Genomic DNA, 19250 nt, shown 5'->3' with positions numbered 1-19250 from the left:
ACAAACAGAAAATGATTGAGGACTATGGTGTCAAAGAAAACAGAATACAAAGGTTTGTTTATTTGTTTGACCCTAAAGACAGTGAAGTTTGTATGTATGTATGTATGTATGTGTGTTTAAATTGATTCAATGAATTTGCAAGAAGCAAGTAACTCCTTAACAGCGGAGTTTCCACTTTTCCGACCAAACTCTGGATGTTTGTCTGAGCCAAACTCGGGCTGCTTGCTCAGTAAAATCGTATTAAAGTGCTTCAGCTGGATAATAACATGACCTCACTTGAACTACACTCGAAGGAGTCTACACACTGTTGTCGTGACAAAAGGATTTAGAGTGGAATGAGAAAATAATTTCAAGTAGATGAGCCGGTGACAAGCATCTTAAAGACTGTGATGAAACACAGCAGGTCGGGAAATTTATAAAGTATTCAAGGTCAGCCTGGATACAGGATTAATGGGATTAATGGGATGTACGAGTCTGCAACTACAGTGATAGAAAAGTTTGGAATAATATTTAACACAAGAGTACGGAAAACCTACAGAAAGAGAAAGGAAGAGGTAATATAACTGCAAGCACAGAGGCTGAGCTGCTGTTTGTTTTCAACTGTTTTAATGTATGAGTCACAAACTGGTGTGGAGTATTGAATAACTTACACGGTATTACAGCATTTACAGCAATTGCTTCTGTGCAGAAAAAGGCCAGGGTACTCTCTGTGGAAGCCATAATTTATGCCACACCACCTGTATCAGGGCCAAGTGCACTGGCCAGCACCCTGACCATGTTCCTACAGTATACATCTCACTGACATTCAGAATGAATGAAGTGTCTTGCGGAACCTGCGCTAAAAGAGGATCCAGAAACATGAAAGAAGGACACAAGTTGAAGGTTTAAGTCTGCGTTTATCCAACAGGTTCTGCACAGGTTAAGGATTGTCTCATCTAGATTAACAGCAAGGCCCCTACACACTCATTGTCCACCCACAACACGAATACGTATTGACTTATTTGCCCTGATTAGACATCTTCTCAGGGCTGTGTGGACATGTGTTACTGTGCTTTATTGCCATCTCTTTAATGTCTTTTTAAGTTGGTGCACTTGCTCACACCTTTATTGTCCTTACTAGAGCTGTGTACTATATAACGGACACTCAATAGATGACTCTATAGTGAGCAGCAAATTGAGACTTTCAGCCCTTATAAATCATCATCATTTTGCAGCATTACTGATGGTGTCATTTTTCATCTATAAAATACAACTCATTGCTTTTGTGGACTTGACAAAAGCATGCAAGCAACCAAACTTGTTTAATAAAGGGAGACGAAAATGGGAAAGAGGTAGATAACAGAAAAAATTATATATAAACACAAGCGTACGATTGGTTTTTAAGGTGCTTTTTAAAGTAGGATACAGAGAGCAAAGAGTTATAGTATCTACTGTGAAACTGGTCCTGTAAGCTATCAGAGTTTCGTCTAACATTAGCAGCCCTGTCCCGCTCTTTACTGGATTTGGGGAAGTTTACACTTTACACAGCAAACCCAACTACACTTGTTAACAGACATAGCTTAACATTTTCCACAGACATTGATTTATCCTCAGCCTAAAAGCAATTACTCTTGTGATGTTAAAAATGAAGAAAATACAAACAATTATGTAAGCTAAGCAGCCGAACATATTAGAAAATAACAATCAGATTTTTCATTTTTCCATGTTAAGGACAAACTAGCTCTCTAGAACATTTGCTGTTATCTATTTACATGTTCTCTACTCTATACAGGTCATTAGCTGGTGCAACAAAACATTTTTGTTTTATGTAAAATCAAGCATATACATATTGTTTTAAAAAAAGTTCCTAAAAATGTTGAGCATTTGCCTTTGTTATCATCATAAAAGAAACAGAAAGCTTCACAGGCGTAGTGACAGAAAGTAAGTTAGCAAGCTGTCAATTCCCAGCTGAGGTGCAATCAGCCAGAGTAATAAAGTGTGACTGGTGCAGGGTCTTTCCAACATTAGATTTTTCTAATCAATAACATTGTGTGTGTGTGTGTGTGTGTGTGTAAGCTGACATTTGTTAAACTAGTTTTCTATCTAGTAGCAACTTTTGACTACATTAAACTGATATTCATTGCTTTTTACAGTTAACATTGCAGGACCCCTTATTCCACATCTGTATAATACTACATCATACATCCCGAGGAGCTCGAAACCACATTTTGGAAAGGTAAGGTAAAGATCTGTGTTTATTCACGTTACTGTATCTCTAACAGGTGTACTGCTTCCTCGTGCTCTTGGTCAGCTTGAACCCGAGCTTGAAGAGAACGAACAGAAACACACAATGACAGCTGACACTGTGATCACAGTCCATGAGGTAGAATAGACAGCACACAGCTGACATACTGTCAAGTCAATACCCTGGCAGAGGCTCACTGGTGGATCACAGCACTGGTACTTGAAGAGATGCCTACTCCTGATGGCACTGCTCTGATGAACTGTTATTCATCAGAGGTACGTTAGTGTGTGGGGTTAGTGGGGTAAGTAGTGGCTGGTAGGAGAAGTAAAATTACAGTTCTCAACTTTAAAAACCTCTGTGTAATTAACCATTTTTTAGCCACTATTTGGATATATTTGTGTCTGTTCGACTGTTAATTACTGATAGTTTCTCTTTGAGCATCAATGCAAATACAGGACAATAAGCAGGTACGTACATACAGACAACTGACAGAAAAAAAAAAAGATTTCTGAGGAAGAATTCACTATTCATCTCTTTTATGGCCATATTAAAGCTAGACTACTCTAATCCAGTATTTTGAGAATATATCTATCAGTCATTAAAGTAAGAGGATTTTGAATGGGCTTTTTGGTTTGTCCTCCTACGCTGTGTAAACAATTAACAGTACATAAAGCCGCAACAGGACAAATATGTTTAAAACTACATATTTCTTAATTCAAGACTGAAGAGGTCAAAATTCACAAACTCTTAAATCAACAATAATTTTAGCCACAAACTTGGGCCAGATATAGCCCAAAGCACGTGTAATTTAAAGGTTCAGTGTCTAGTATTAGTGGTATCTAGCTGTGTAGTTGCAGATCACAACTCCTTCGCTTTACTCTCCCCTTCCAAGCACAAAGGAGAAACTACAGTGGCCAAGAAACACGTGAAATACGCAAATGCCTGAATCTAGTGTGGTTTGTGCCTTTTGGGCTACTGTAGAACATGGCAGTTCAACATGGCGGACTCCATTGAAGGTGACCTGCAGCGTCTGTAGATACATAAGGCTCATTCTAAGGTAACAACACATAACCTATATTCAGGTGATTATACAGTATTGAAAAAAATCCTATGAATATTATATTCCATTTATGCCAATAGATCCTCCTAAATGTTACGCAGTGGACCTTTAAATCCATGTGTCCCTTGTGACATTTGAAGTTTTTTCCCAGTCTTAAAAGGTACCAGTAACATCTGCACACTGAAAGATGTTCACAAGGTGTATAAATTTATCAACAACTAGAAAGGCAACATTTTTAGCACACTATCAAACAACATGAAAGGTGTTGCAAGCTAAAACTGCATTTCTAATAAAATCTGCTGATTTTTGGACAGGCTTCTGAGGTGTTTATATTTTCTGATACAGTAGCACTGATTCAATGACAGTGATTCAGCACAAACTGGCTACTGACACATCAGTTGCTGAGCACGGAGGTTCAGTTCCTCACTGCTCCTTCTGACCCAGAAGGCTTTGGTCAAATGTTTAAAAACTTAAATTTTCTATTTTTTATCTTAATCCGTATGTCCATACCTTTTGCAGTTGATTGATCTCCTTCTGCTTGGTGTGAAGGGCCACCAAGGCTTGCTCATGCTCTATCTGCAGTTGCTGCTTCAGCTCTACAGCCTCATGCATATGCTGGGGAGAAACAGACAGAGGGAGAGGATGTGGTTACGTTGAAGGATGTTATATAGAGATACAGAGTTGGTTTTTTTTTACAGTATCCCAAAAGAAATACCCAACCACAATCTTTTTCTATTGAAGCCAGGAAAATTATTAAACTATTCTATCTGTGGCACTGAAAGGAGGGTGTATTCTGAAGTGGGCTGGCTACCACAGTGGCAACGATACCTTTGAGGAAATGTAACCCAATCCACCTGAATGGCAATCAGCTGCAGGCAACACTGCATTCTGATGTTTGTGGGGAAGAAATGCACACAAAATATAGCAAAGAAAAGAGCTAATTAAAGGACCAGCGTGTAGGATTTAGTGGTATCTAGCTGTAAAGTTGCGGATTGCAACCAATTGTATACTTTCTTTCCAAGTGTGTAGTAGAAACATGGCGGTTCAACAGGGCAGTAGAAGAGGACATGCTCCCTCTGCAGATCAAAACAGCTCCTTTTAAGGTGACAAAAACTTTGAACAAAGCAAGGCTAGCTGTTTCCAGTCTTTATGCTAAGCTAAGCTAAGCTATCATCTGCTGGCTGTACAGACACACTGCCCACGTGAGCGCTGCGTGTGTCTCACACAGCCTCTTGCTTTTTATTTCGGAGACCCGTGTTAACAGGTTAGAGCTGCCACACAGCTTTCACATCACGCCGTACTACATCTGTAGAATATGACACAGACATGAAAACAAATATAAATACATTTTTAACTCAACACCTCCTCTATCTATTTCAGATTAAAAGCCTTCTAGTGTTTCTGTCGACAGGATCCATTCATTTGTTAACAAGGCTTTTATTGTATTGTATTTATGGAAGGCAAACTCAGTGCAGAAAGATAGGGCTGGCTGCAGCATCACAGCTGCAGAATCCCTCTTTGTGGACACCGCAGTTGGCGAGCCGCAGTAGTTCAGCGAGGATGCCGCCGCACACTGCACTGTAGGCATTGCGGCCCAGCTATTATATTTACTATACAGACGTGAAAGCAAATAAGCCTAAGTATAAAGATTGTTATACAGTATGAGCTTTTTATATAATTTGTATATCTATCAGATGCATCCTACTGTACACTCCGAACTGACTCAGACAAAGCTTTCACACTTGGTCACCCACGCTGATCCCAAATCTACCCATTCCCAAATTAGCCGAGTCATGACTATATACTATCTATCCACTGAGTCACGACAAGCTGCCACATCTTGCAGAAACAGAGTTAAGGCCATAAGATGTTTCTGCAGGCTTAAAAAGAAAAGACAGCTTAGAAAGCTCTGACATTCATCATTTTCTCTCTGTGTTCTCTCTCCCTTGAAAAAAAGAAAAGCCTCTTTACCTCCCGGAGTGGCTTCGAGGTGTCCTGAGCAGGCAGCCACTGCTTTGCATAATCAGAGAGAAGCTCTAAGCTGCAGGACTGGGCTGGCTGAGAGGCTGTCACAGGAGCCTCAGTGAAAACTATTTTTTTAACACTTGCACATTCAAGGAGGGCTTGATGAACTCGTATACATTTTCACACCACCACGCGATGTCATGTTGAAACAGAAACAGACATTTAACCTGCCTTAGGCGAGCCTGCTGCTCCAGCCTGCGACTACTTCCAACCTCCATTCCTATTATTGAAGCCGCAATGCAAGAGGAGATCCTCCACAAGGTCGTGAAAAGGGGCATTTGTGTGGTACACAACACTGTAAAGACAGGGATTTTTGAGACAGGTGATGTGTACTGTTAGCAGAAACTTTGAACTTGAGAACTGGAGCCTGAGATTTGGACTTGAATTAGACTTATTTTACACATCAAAGTCTGTTTACAGGTGACTTAAGTGAAAAGTTATATAAAGCCTTTTGTTGCTTCAGAGGGGGGTGCACCTCAAGTGAACCTCAAGTTGAAAGAAATCTGGGGGTGTGGGGTCAAAAAGAAGGGAGCTTACCAGACCTCTGTAGTCTGCACCTCATCTCTGCTTGAGGCAAGTGGCTCAAGGCTAAATTAGCTGCTACTAGCACTTTTTAGTTAGATGGATTACCCTCTTCAGTGATAATTGGAACTTTTATTTATTTAAGGGCCACTAGCCATCTGTCTTGCGTATTGCCCTTTACACCTTCTTGTATGACAGAAAGGCCCAGAATAAGATAGCTATGCTGACTCATGTCCCAATTCCCCCATAGAAATGTGACAACAAGCCAGATTATATAACTTCAAAACCAAGATTGACAGTTTCTTTATCTCATTAGTTTTGACTGAAGAACCAAGAAAATTAAGTGTCTTTTTCTGTGTTTTTTTCATATTGTGTTTCCTCCATCTCTGCTTTCTCCACCCACATCGCCCTGTGTAATTTCCTCTAAATAGTCTCTTTGTCTTCACAATCAATACACAATGAGAAAGTGACAAACCTTTCTTTGCTGTATTAGGGAGCGGGTCAGTTTTTCTCAGATGGGTACATTTCTCTCTCAAATATCTTGACAAACAGACAATCGATAGGAGATGCAGGGAGGCGAGGATTTGTAATGAGAGTGCCTCTCACAATGCAGTGAGACTGTGTCTGATTACTATTGGCAGACCATAACACGATGAAAAAAGAGCCTCTCCATGAAACCGATGACACTTCACCTCATGAGTTGCATCACTTTCCTTCTAAAGTTTTCTTAGCAAACAAACACATGGAGGATGGGAATATTTCCAAAAGGAGGCAGTGAAAATTGGGCCTGAAAAGTCTCCAAATCTGATGAATGGTGTGAGCCAAGTAGAACCACTGAAGTGAGTGGGGGATGAATGAGTGGAGATGGGCATTCTAGAGAAATGTGGTGAGATATACAGTATGTCAGTGAAAAAGTGGGAAGATAGACTCAGTGGAAAGGAAGATAAAGGATAAAAGAGTTGAACCGTATAGACATATTGCTCAGTGGTCTTCTCTACCAAAGAACGAGAGAGACGAGAAGGAACTATTGCAGATTTTTGGCATTAATCCCTGAACTAAATTTAGAATAATTTATATTATCTAATCCATAACTGTAGATAATTAAATCTCCCTTCTGTGGGTAGAGAAAGGACATTTGTTCCTTAGGGGTGGTATATGAAAAATGGCAAATTGAAATTCTTTAAATTGAACTCCTTTGATCAAGAGTTTCTTCAGGTAAGAGCACACACTGACAAGAGTTCTCCCTCAATACTCAAAATTGCTTTCTGGCATTATTAAGTTATCTGGAGCTGGCCACATTCTTACTCCACACTCTTTGCCAGACAACTGAGAGCTCTACAGGATCATATTATGAAATATATACTATAGTAGAGGGAGGAGACATTGAAAGACTCAGAAATAAAAGGGTTAAGAGAAATATGAAGAGCTGGTGTTAGCTGCAAGTTCCCAGCTTTCCCTCAACATTAAAAAGGAAGACAAAAGTGATTGTATTTAGGATGAAGGAGGAGGATAAAAGCAAACGTAAATGGAGGGACGTTTCACCTTCAGAACCTGCTCCAGGTTCTCCACTTTGTCTTCGAGCTGGCTCCTCTGCTGCTGGGCCACGTCTCTCTCCTGGCTCACTACAGCAAAGGTCTCTCTCAGCTGGTCATAGTCTGATCGCACCTACATAAACAGAAAGAGTCCAGATGCAAAGGAAGGAAGAAGAAGAAAAAGATTTTAAAAAGAGGTCAAGGTAAAGAGGATTATTAACAACACAGATATAAAAGGCAGTGCAGGCAGTCAAACAAAAAAAACACAACAAAGTGAGGGAACACGCTTTAATTTCCTGTTTTACTTGAAGAGTTTCAAAATGTAACCATTATTGTGTTTTTTTTTTAAAGAGGAAAACAAGCCTGCAATTTTTATGAGGTTTGCTCTTTCAGTAGACCTACTTTTCACATTTATGAATAGAGTTCTTTTTTTCTTTTTTGGCTGGAGGGTTGATTGGGAGTTCACAGTCTGAAGAGAAATTAATCAGCACATTTCCATTTAGCCTTGATGAGACAGAGCTGCTGACTTGAGCGTTCTGCCTCTCGTTTTCTTCATCAGTCAGGGGCCTTGAGCTAAGCTGGTTCCTCTAAAGGTGGCCTCGAAGGATCGAGCAGAAACCATCCCTCAGCCACACACCAATCATCTCATTAACTAACATAACAGATGAGCGTGCAATAGATAAGCTCATTAATTCATATTGTGGAATTTATGACTGGAGCTGGAGCCGGAAGCTCTAGTACCATCGGAGCTAAGTATGTCATGATGGACAAACGGTAAATATATAATAATAATAATAATAATAATAATATATTTTATTATTATTATTTTATTGCATTAGACATGCTTTACATGATAAATTAGAAAAGAAGAAGAAACTCTAAAACTACAGCAATAATCTCGGAACAGAACATAAACTCAAACATTAAAATCAGTAGCATTGGTGCCCTGTTAGCTCAGTGGATAGAGCTGGCGACCCATGTACTAAGGCTGAGTGCAGCGGCCCAGGGTTCAAATCCGACCTGCGGCCCTTTGCTGCGTGTCATCCCCTCTCTCTGCCCCCCTTTCCTGTCTATCTTCAGCTGTATCTATCAAATAAAGGCAATAAAAGGCCAAAAAAAATAACTTAAAAAAATCTGTAGCATTGTAATAAAACCTGAGCTATAGCTCAATCACACTGCCTACCTGAGAGACGTGTTGGGGAACATCTTTTTTTAATTCGGTGTCCATGTTAACAGATTAGAGCAGTCCCTCTTTCTGTTACGGACATTAGATAGAAATAATAAATAGACATTGAAAAGGGTCTGTTCATAGTTCTATCAAAATTATACCAGCAATATATACACCTTTCACTACAGTTTCAATGTCTATATATGTAGAATATGTCACAGACATGGAAATATATATATATATATATATATATATATATATATAATTTTTTTTTTTTTTTTTTTTTTAACACCTCCTGTATCTGTTTCAGATTTCAGCTCTCTGGTGTTTCTGTGGACAGAATCCATTCATATGTGAACAAGGCTTTTATTGTATGGTATTTATCAAAGGTAAACTCAGTATAGAAAGGTAGGGCTGGCGGCAGCAGCCCCACAGCAGCCACGCAGCTGATACGCTGTCAGTATAAACACCGCCTAGCATGCCAAACACAGCTGTTCAGCGTCACAGCCGTCAACACATTGCTCAGGTGGGCAGTGTGCACCAGGGCTTTAGTGTCTCCCTTTAAGATATGTATATTATTATTAGCTGTGCTATTTATTTGGCATTTTGTTAATATTCAAACACTTGTTCAAAGGTTAGCACAAATCATGCTGACTCATCATTGGCAAATCTGTATAGAGGTGGACAAAACATGAACAATACAACCCCAGCAATAAAGACTATGATTCTGAGTCATAATATATTCACTGTCTTTTGAAATTGTCAGATAGTAGTATAATTCATTTTGTGTGATTACTTTCTCCAATGATAAACACTGTCTTGTTTCTCTTCTCTTCCTATTTCACACGCAGGTTCTGCTTTTCCCTCATTTCTTTATTCTCTCTCCGTGCACAGTCCACTACATGATGTCTTTGCCCCCTACATGCCAGTCGCACTTTCATACTGTATATCTAGCAGGACTGGATGCACTTTTGCCCCACTTCCTTTTCATCTCTGTGCCCACCTTGTTGGTGCACAGATGGCATCTTTTTGTGTGGCATGGTGGAGCAAAAGCTCTGGGCTGAGTCCCTGGACACGTGTCAAATCTGCCCCCTCTGTGAGAGTCACTATTAGCGCCAGAGTAGCTAATCGCCTACAATCACAGACTGTCTCCGTCTGGGCCTGTGTGCATATTTATGTGTGCATGTGTGAAGTGGGAGACTCTGTCTGACGGTGCCAGTAAAGCCGAAGGGCACATGTGTACATCGTGCATGTGGAGAAGTAATATGTATATATATATATATATATATGAAATATATATATAAAGAATATGAAGAGGCAACGCATGATAACATATGTGACGATGATAACAAGGTTGCAGCTGTATTGATCTGAGACGGCTCTCGTATTCCAACACATGACTGATGTTACAGCCATTACAGACATTGTGCATGTGATATGTAGCCCCTATATCACCAGCAGTGCAAAATAAAAAACATTCTACCATAGATCATGGCCTGGTTCACCATTGATCATCATTTGTGTGTGTGTGTGTCCTTGCAATACATGCTTGAACACTGCATGTGTGAATGCCATACCTGGTCATACTTGGATGCCTTCAGGTGGTGGTTGATTAGCTCAAGGTTCAGACGATTTTTTTCCTGCAAGGCAGCATGGAGCTTCGCTTTCTGAAGAATAAACAAGGGAAAGAAAAGAGAGTTTAGCGTATTGTTACAAGGGAACTTCCTCATCGCAAAGACTTTTACCCCTGAATGCATCATGTATGCAAGCCACGTGGCGTAACTCCGTCTTAAAACTATTATATAAGCGACAGATGAAAGACACAGGTTATTGCCGGTCCCTCCCTCCATCTGTATCCGTGTGTGTGTGGGGGGCTAAGCTTTTCTCTAAGATGCTGTCTGGAGGACAAAACCCACAGCTGCATACTGTCACCCTCCATTTGGTATGTGGCATTAGGAATGGAGGGGGGAGACATGGGAAGAAACGAAGAGAAAGAGGGATGGAGGGTTAGAGGAAGGATGATGGGATGGAGGGAAGGCAGGAACGAGGAACAGGAAATGGGAAAAGGTTTGAGGGAGAAATAGTTCAGGAAAAGAAACTGAGCTGAGGAGATGAAAGGATGGAAGTCGAATGCTAAATAAGAAAATGAGTGCATAATGTGAGTAAAGATTGAGTTGCATACCACGTAAAAGGCTTGAAAAGAGGTGTGCAGTTCCTGTCTGCACTTTCTCCGCTGCCCAAATTCACATTCAGAAGTTGTCATGCCGCTGGTGCTGCAGGTACTCAAGCATTACATAATTACGCCAGACTCAAACTAGGGCAATGCTCTCCTCACAGCTCTGAGCATTCAAGAGTGATTTCACTGCGAATGGTCATATCCTGGCACATAATACCACTTCATGCTATTGCACTGAGCTCATACTGTTGATTGTCATTCTCGGCATCCTGACTTTAAGACGTGGATAAGTAATTTTATAATAGAAGTCGGGTCTTTTCTTTTTTCAGCTTTGTCTTTAAACAAAAAGCCACAGTAGTCGATCACAGCTTTTGTTTTCCTTTTTACGTCAAGCGGGGTGAATAGTGGCTTCAAGACCAGTGGGGTTTTGTTTTAACATGCCTTATTTATCTCAAACTATTGCTTATTCCCCTAATGAAAATAAGTGGATTTATAGTCTCCGAAAGAGGATTTAATCCAATTACCTTCTAAAGATGTGTATGTTTTAAAATAAACTGGCAAAAATGTAGATTTCTGAGTGACTGAAACACAATCTGACTAGCAAAAGATGCATTCTAGCTCCATAAAGCACAACTGTCTTATTTAGCATACACCATACACACAGGCAATATCCTCTCTAGTGCCTGATTTCTATGATATACTCGAGCGAAAGAGGAGTTCAAGCCTTGTACGCCAGCTTCTGCACAAGAAAAAGATTGTGCAGCTCAGAGGTTTATGATCAAATTTATCAGTACAAATCAAGGAACTCAATAAACCCCAGCTAAGAGGAGAATGGAGAAAAACAGACAAAGTGAGGGGCCAGCCAGGTTCATCCATCTCTTTGTGTGCAGGCAGAGAGACAGCCAGGGCTGTCGGAGAAAGACACAATCAAACCAAGACACAGGTAGGGAACAGACAAGGACAGGAAGACACAGAGACTGGTGAGTGAGTTCACTTGCTGCTCTTATTGTGTAACGCTGTCGCCACAGCACATCGCTGCAGACCACAGAGCAGTTAGACTACTGAGCCACACCTAGCTACAGTAGCAGCCAGAAATGATTTTATTCTTCAGCCTTTGACTGGTAATTATGGAGACGCGGCACATCGTGAGGTGCCAGCTGCATGTGTCCTCTGTGCTGACACCCCAGGACATGGCCTTGTAGTTGACACCATAAAGAAGTGCAGTGTGTGTGTGTGTGTGTGTGTGTGTGTGTGTGTGTGTGTGGGGGGGGGTTTGAGGGATGTAAAGATAGCTGGAAAGAAAGGATTTGAGGGAGGGAGGGACAATTGACACAGACGGGAAGGCGAACGAAAGACAGTTTAAAGTTTGGTTGAGGGTGCCACAGTATAATAACAAAAGGAACACAGAAACACGGAAAATTAAAACACAAAGGCTTCTTTTTCATGGGCCTCAGGAATGATGTCTGCTTCTCCACTTGCTTCTACTTCCAGTGAATCACACATTCACAGCTCTGCTTAACACTCCGTAACATCTTGTAAACACAGTGCTATAGTGCAAAGCCAAGGGAGACCCCACACACACACACACACACATTTCTGTGCCAATTTAAACCTTCAATATGCACAAATAAACAGAAAAAATCTGGTTCGAATATATAAAGGATATGATAATTTGGCTTCTCTTAAGAAAAACAACAATCTAACAGGGGATTTACAGCACTCAGAGGACATCTGTGCAGATCTGTGTTTGGGCAAAAGTGTGGCGTGTCTGTGTGTGTGTGTGTGTGTGTGTGTGTGTGTGTGTGTGTATGTGTGAATCTGTGCGTGGTTGTGAAATTTGAGATCCATATGTGCGTGCAAAAAGAGTGGACAGGCTAGAGGGAGAGACCTCAACACCACTAATGACTAATTCACTTTGACAACTTCTTTCTTTCCTTCTCTTCTATCTTTTCTCTCCATCTATCTCTGTCTTCCCCCCCCCACACACACACACATGCACAAACACACACAAACACAAACTGATGTGTGCACTTTCCCTTCCATCACCACCATTATTATCATTCTCGCCTGTAACCCACTAATTTAGCGCATGGCCCTAAATAAGCTCTGCTCAAAGTGGCCAGCCACTCACTGAGCCCTACAATCTACTGTGCATCCATTTAAGTGTCCGCATTAGGACTATTTCCCAAACTTATTTGCTTTCTTGCCAAGAGTTGGATAAGAAGACTGGTACCACTCGCACATCCCTCACACTAAATATAAAACGGCCAAGAGATGGTTAGCTTTGCATAAAAATGTATCCTCAGTTAACATTTAACAAGTGTTTTAGAAAGATGACACAAGTTAGCACTTACTCTATCAGCTTGTGTATCAAGTTCCCTTCGAGAGAAAAAAAACAGGCAAAAGCAAAGTTGGCACTAAAGCAAAGCCCACAACAAGAAGCTGAAGCCTCAACAAATGTTGATTGGAGTCTACTTTGATCAGCTGACAAAGCTGAACACAGAGTTCTCCAGGCAACAGATAGGAGAGCACCAGCACCAGCACCTGCTCGTGAGATTGAAAAGGTTGTGTGCAAATATTGTTGAGAAGCTGCAGGAGCGATTCGAGAAATCTCTTAATGTTTTCCTTTTTCCTCTTGAAGAGCTGCGAAATAAAGCTTTTACAGCCTCTGCTGTGAGTGTTTGGTACTGAAGAGATACATTTTGGGTGGAGCATAACTGAAGTTACGACAATCTTTCTATGGCAATCTTGTGATCGGGCTGTGTTAGGCGGAAGGAGTCCAGTTGTACCATAAATAACACAATTGCGACATATTAGATTTAGACAATGCCTCTGGTTATTGTAATACTGTGCGTCACTGCATCAGCCAGTCTGTGAAAAAACTGCAGCATCATGTTTTCTGTCACATGAGCTCTGTTTGCTCTAGTCCAAAGCAGACCAGGAAGTTACTCTGATTCGGCCAACAAGATAAAAGTAGGTATCTGAAATGTTTATTTTGTTGCAGGTATTTTCCACTGGGTATGATTACCTGATGATGAGGAGTTGAGCGGAACATCATTGAAAATTATTTAATCTGACGTACTTACTTGGATCTACTGACATGTATTCACACTGATCCAAACTGGGAATGGGAAGAATCTTAGAATAATTCCCTCTCCACATTACAAAGCACACCACAGCTTTGTTTAATCAAATCTAAATTTACTTCTGCCCATTAAGCTGTTTTTAGCAGTAAAAGCTTTAATTCTTGAACATGCTGTATTTTACAGTGATGCAGGCCTTCAAATGTATTTAAGGAAGTGTTGATGCTTTTGAATTGTGGATACGCCACTTAAGAATAAAACAACGGGAATTAATTGCGACATTCAAATCTTGCCTCTTGCAAGCCAACAGAAAATTACACAGAAAGGATCTTGGATTTAGGAACACAGGGTTTCGGTCATACTGGTTATAGTAAATACTGTAATATAGTATTCAAGAAGGAATAAACCAGTAGCTGCTGCAGTTATAATGGAGAACAGTTGAAGGATGAAATCATGGGTACAGAGATTTCTATGATGGCTACCGCTGACTCTAAATGAGATTCTTGGGGGTAGAGGATTGCTACTGTTCTTCCTCAACTCCCAGGGGGATTGTCATTAATCAGACATTATGGTGGAAACACTTTGTTCCACTTGGAACACAATGGAAAAGACACTGACAACATCTGCGGTCTTCAATGAGAGCACCAGTAAGTTCACAGACAAACAGATGAATCATATGTCCCTTAACATTAGTAAGGTGTACCTAAAATATATAGACATTAATATATACAGTAATTGGTTCTGCAACATGCAGTCTTGCAACAGCATCGCCATGTGAAAGTTAAACGTGCCTGTCTATATAAAGACCACATTCTCACCTCATACTCAACCCAAATACAGAAAAAGAATAATCTTCTCTTGGTTTTCCTTTGTAAGTTATATATTAAGTTCAGCACAGACTGGTTGTTTAAACTGATCCTCAAACAAAAGGCTTCACGCTACTGTATCAGATTATTTCAATCTTATTGAAGTATTGTGATATTATAAACAGATAATTCCCTCTGCTGCTACCCACTGTGCTGAGTGGTTTAAAAGGATCAGTTAATGTGTGTGTGTGTGTGTGTGTGTGTGTGTGTGTGTGTGTGTGTGTGTGTGTGTGTGTGTGTGTGTGTGTGTGTGTGTGTGTTTGTGTGTGCATACCAACAACCATGTGTAAAAGACTGTTCTGCACTTATGTGGTTGGAGAATGGGCAAATGGAGTCAGAGCCCTGACTGTTGTCCCACCACTAATAGCTGCTGCACCATCAGCTGCCTGTTCAGCACCGTCTAATGTTTGGAGCAGTCAGGACCACGGACAGCTCCATAAACTGTGGCCTTTTAACCTACCGATCAGGACATGCTGTTAAAACCCCACTGAGGATGACGGCATCGGCCTGTGATTCAAGTTAAAAAACATCACTGGTGGTTTTGCATGTTTTGTCACATTAAAGCCTGAAATATCAAACGCTAGTGTATATAGATTTACATAAACATATACATTTAAAGTATACATACATAATTCAGGAGTATGAGTCATAGATCAAAAAATAATTTTGTTTTCACACTGGATCAGCTTTTTTTCACACTAATGTTGGTCGCCATTGAATTCACTTTACTTCAGTATACTATGAAGATTAAAGGTACTCTGTGGAGCTGTTGACCATTAGTGCTAAAGAGAAATTATTTTAAGAGTGGATCACCATGTTGTTTGTATCATGCATGTGCACAAGGATGCATATGCACAGTTGGGTAGCCATGCCACCAGTTACACGCTATTCCACTGATCAACAGTTGTTGATCAATATGTGTGTTGGGAATTAGCTTGACATTTGTGTTCTATTACGTTATTATGTGGTAATGCAGGTTTGAGCAGGGACTGCTGCCTTTCACAAAGCTTGTGTCAGCTGACTCGAGGGGCATTTTCAGAATGATTGTAGGACCATGTAGCTGTAGTATCACACGGCACAAGTATATTTTTACAGTGATGGATCACCCACCTCAAGTACCTATTTGGAGACCCATACCTAACTGAAATGAAAAAAAAAAATGAAAAAAGACTGACTGAAGGGGGACAAAATCTTGAAAAGACGGACTATTTGAAAATGGTTGGCAGTATAAATAAGTAAGTATAAAAACAACTGTTAATAAATAAAAACATACAAAACCAGCAGTATGACCCTTTACTGTAGATCGCAAACCAGTTAACAACAATATAATGTATCCAAAAGAGGACACAGTTTCAAGGTTGATGTTACCTTTAAGGCAGATGTACACTAGCACTGTACATCCCCACTTAAGCAATTGGTTATGAAAATGAGGAACATTTTGGAGATTTATTATGTAGCATTAGCAAGGTCTTTACTGCAGCATAAAGGATGATATATAACACAGAGTTTGTCCTCTGAAGGGCTTAGTAGGTGTTTGCCTTTTCAGAAGAGAATGTGTGACTTCAACCCCACTTAATCTTCAGCCAAACATCAGCTTATTTGGCAGACTGTTGCAGGTCTCAGGAGCATTTTGAGATCAATCAATTATAATGCTGTCAATACTGCACATTATCTGTGGTTTACAACATGTCCATGACACCTGAACAACTAGTTTATAATAGCTGCAGAGTATATTCACTAACAGTGACTTCCTTTAACCTTTAAAGTCATGTTCATGTGTGCCATTTCATTTTGGAAATCCATCTTTCAGATTTGCACGGCAACCTTTTGCATTACTCATCTTATGTTGGTGTGTATCATTAAGTGCAGTTCAGACTGTTACCATAATGTCATCAATAGATTATTCATTAACATGCTATCAAAATATTCCCTTTTATGTGTCAGTTTCATTAACAGCTTACATTCCTCTAACCTATACTACTAATGTGTCTCTACAGGTGCCTCATTCATAAAACATAAATAGTTGTGATGGTAGTGTGTGTGTGTGTGTGTGTGTGTGTGTGTGTGTGTGTGTGTGTGTGTGTGTGTGTGTGTGTGTGTGTGTGTGTGTGTGTGTGTGTGTGTGTGTGTGCATGCACGTGTTTATGTATGTGTGAAGAAACACACATAAGTCATAGCTTCAAGACCTATGAGGCCATTTCAAATAAGTGTTAACTGTAGACTGTATGTGTGTGTGTGTGTGTGTGTGTGTGTGTGTGTGTGTGTGTGAGTGTGTGCGAGTGTGTGCACCCATGCAAGCATGAGTGGGTTGCATAAATAGCATCTCCGGGCATACATTAGCCTTAAGCTCTTGTGCATCCACAGTGTTCCAGACTGCTCATCTGAATCTTAGGGATTCAAAATCCCTAAAAACGTATTTGTGTAGCAAGAATTACCTCACATAATAAACACACATGCACACGCCATTGAGTCAAAACTGGAAGTTCTCACAATGTATAATGCACAAAAAATTCGAGGGAACCCCCTGTTGTTAGTGGATATGTAAAAAATGTCTGAATATGAAACATGTGACTCACTCCTGCAGATTTAATAATGTAATATCAACTGGGGCTTGAATGGAAACACAGCCTACGCAGCCACAGACATTTGATATTAACAGTGCCCAAATGTCCAAAAGCCTACATCGGGTCAATGTGGCAGCAAATATTTTATACACGTACAAAACCCTCTTACAAGGAAGGAATTACTGTACAGAAGAGTCTCTTGTGCTTCGTGAAAGCACGTGCTCAAGACTGCATCAAGAAGTGTTCATAGACTCAAATCTTTGCACAAATAAAGAGCCTTCTGGGATACGTATTTTGCTCACCTCTTCTACTGAGCAAAAATCGAACAGCTAATGTTTTTTTTGTTTTTTTTAATGCCCCGGTTTTTCTCTACATCCTGTCGCGTGGGTTTCAGTTTGTGTTTTCGTGTGTGTCCGTGTGAACTCTACTGCTTGCCTCTCACAGAGCAGGAGACAGTCCAGAGTTTTATGGAGGAGAGAAGACAGGAGAGGCAGGGAGAGGCCGGCGCTACCGTCAGGAGAGATTAACTTCTCCCCCATGTAACACACATCCTCATTCACCTCACTCTTCGACCTCCTCTGTCGCTTCTCCTGTTACTCACGCGAGCTCTGTTTAGTGTCTGTAATGTTTGTGCTTGCGTTGTATACATATATACAGTTTATACAGTGTTTGCTTTTGAGAATCCACAGATGCTCCGGGAGGCATGTGACCATATGCTTTACTGACAAAACAGAGTTGATTCTCAAGTTTTAGGCACACATCAAAAACTAAATAGCTATTTTCTCAAGCAGCGGCCCATTTCAGCAAATTTGCAGCATGAAAGCTACAATTTGCAACATGAGATCATTTCCTCTCCCATTAATTTGGCCATTTTTCCCTAATCAAAACAAACAGCCTAATTGCGACCGATGCATGAGCATGTGAGGGGCCTCTATGACTTCAAAAGTGTTTCTGCAATTCGCAAGTGACAATAATTGGTGAAATGTGATGACGCCACCATTTGCAATCAGGATATAAGCAGTGCTCACAAATTGCTTTTGTAAAAGGCACTGTGCTTTAGTTTTATGCTTTTATTAGATGGCGATAGTTGCAAGGTGACAGGAAACAAGGAAGAGATAGATGCAAAGATCTGCTGTATCTGTTCTATCATTGTAGAGCATCAGACAAAACAAGCAACTGATTAATCATAACAAATAAAGGGCAGATTGAGCAATAATGGAAATCAATGTTAGTTGCAGCCTTAAGTCATCAGTAGACTGAATTTAACAACAACTTGTAACAATCTTACAAGTTCATTGCATGTCACACTGTGCAAGATGGGTCTAATAAAGTCTTGATGGCAATCTGTGTCAGACTGTACGATGTCAGTTTTGAGGCATGTCAGATGGTGCGATGGATGCCTCGTGAATCGTAGTGTTATGATCCATCTTCCATCTGCACTACTGTTTTGAAAATGTAACAAAATTAGCAACAAACTTTGGCCACGGCACACTTTTTTACGCATCGAACCACTAAGAGGAGATTTTTTATGCCAGTCGTGGCAGGGGGAAGAGGCCAACATAAAAAGCCAATTTTTAGCAGTAGCATTACACTAATTTACGGGTGTGTGTCATTTCATGTCACATTCTGAGTTAGTTTGTAGAGGTGGGTTCATAGCACCTGTCAAATTGTTCTTTAATTTTGATTAAGCTCATCTTTAGTCAGTGAAGCTGTAAATTGTCCGACAGTGGTCTCACAATATCATCCAAGACCACCATTTTTGATTGACACCCAAAGCGATCATCGTGTTTCTGTCGTTAATGTCTGTAAGTACCGTCTGGGATTTAAAGGGGGCCTTTAATGTTGGTGGCAGAAACAAATTTGACATTTGAGGCGCAATTTGTGCCTGAACTGGATCAAAATCCAATGTGAAAATGGTCTGAACAGGGTGAAAGAGAGAGCACATGTGAGCATATCAACTTTGAATATGAACTTTGACTGTGATATGTAGAGGTGCTCCAGCTGTACTGTATATGGAGGGCCCTCTGGGG

General features: G+C 40.5%; 1 protein-coding gene across 10 annotated transcripts in view; it reads right to left on the bottom strand.

Annotated features, from left to right (window-relative positions):
* rimbp2a (RIMS binding protein 2a) overlaps positions 1 to 19250 on the bottom strand; it is a 63715-nt gene that overhangs the window by 23217 nt on the left and 21248 nt on the right. For all 10 annotated transcript variants that reach the window (XM_051412688.1, XM_051412689.1, XM_051412697.1 and 7 more), the window contains 3 exons: positions 10109 to 10198; positions 7374 to 7496; positions 3795 to 3899 (listed from right to left, as the gene is read on the bottom strand). In XM_051412688.1, coding sequence (XP_051268648.1) covers positions 3795 to 3899; positions 7374 to 7496; positions 10109 to 10198 — 318 coding nt within the window. The remainder of the gene's footprint in view (positions 1 to 3794; positions 3900 to 7373; positions 7497 to 10108; positions 10199 to 19250) is intronic.

Source organism: Dicentrarchus labrax, unplaced genomic scaffold (assembly GCF_905237075.1).
Source record: "Dicentrarchus labrax unplaced genomic scaffold, dlabrax2021, whole genome shotgun sequence".
In the NCBI taxonomy this organism is placed as follows: Eukaryota; Metazoa; Chordata; class Actinopteri; family Moronidae; genus Dicentrarchus; species Dicentrarchus labrax.
This window is presented reverse-complemented; position numbering and strand designations above follow the sequence as displayed.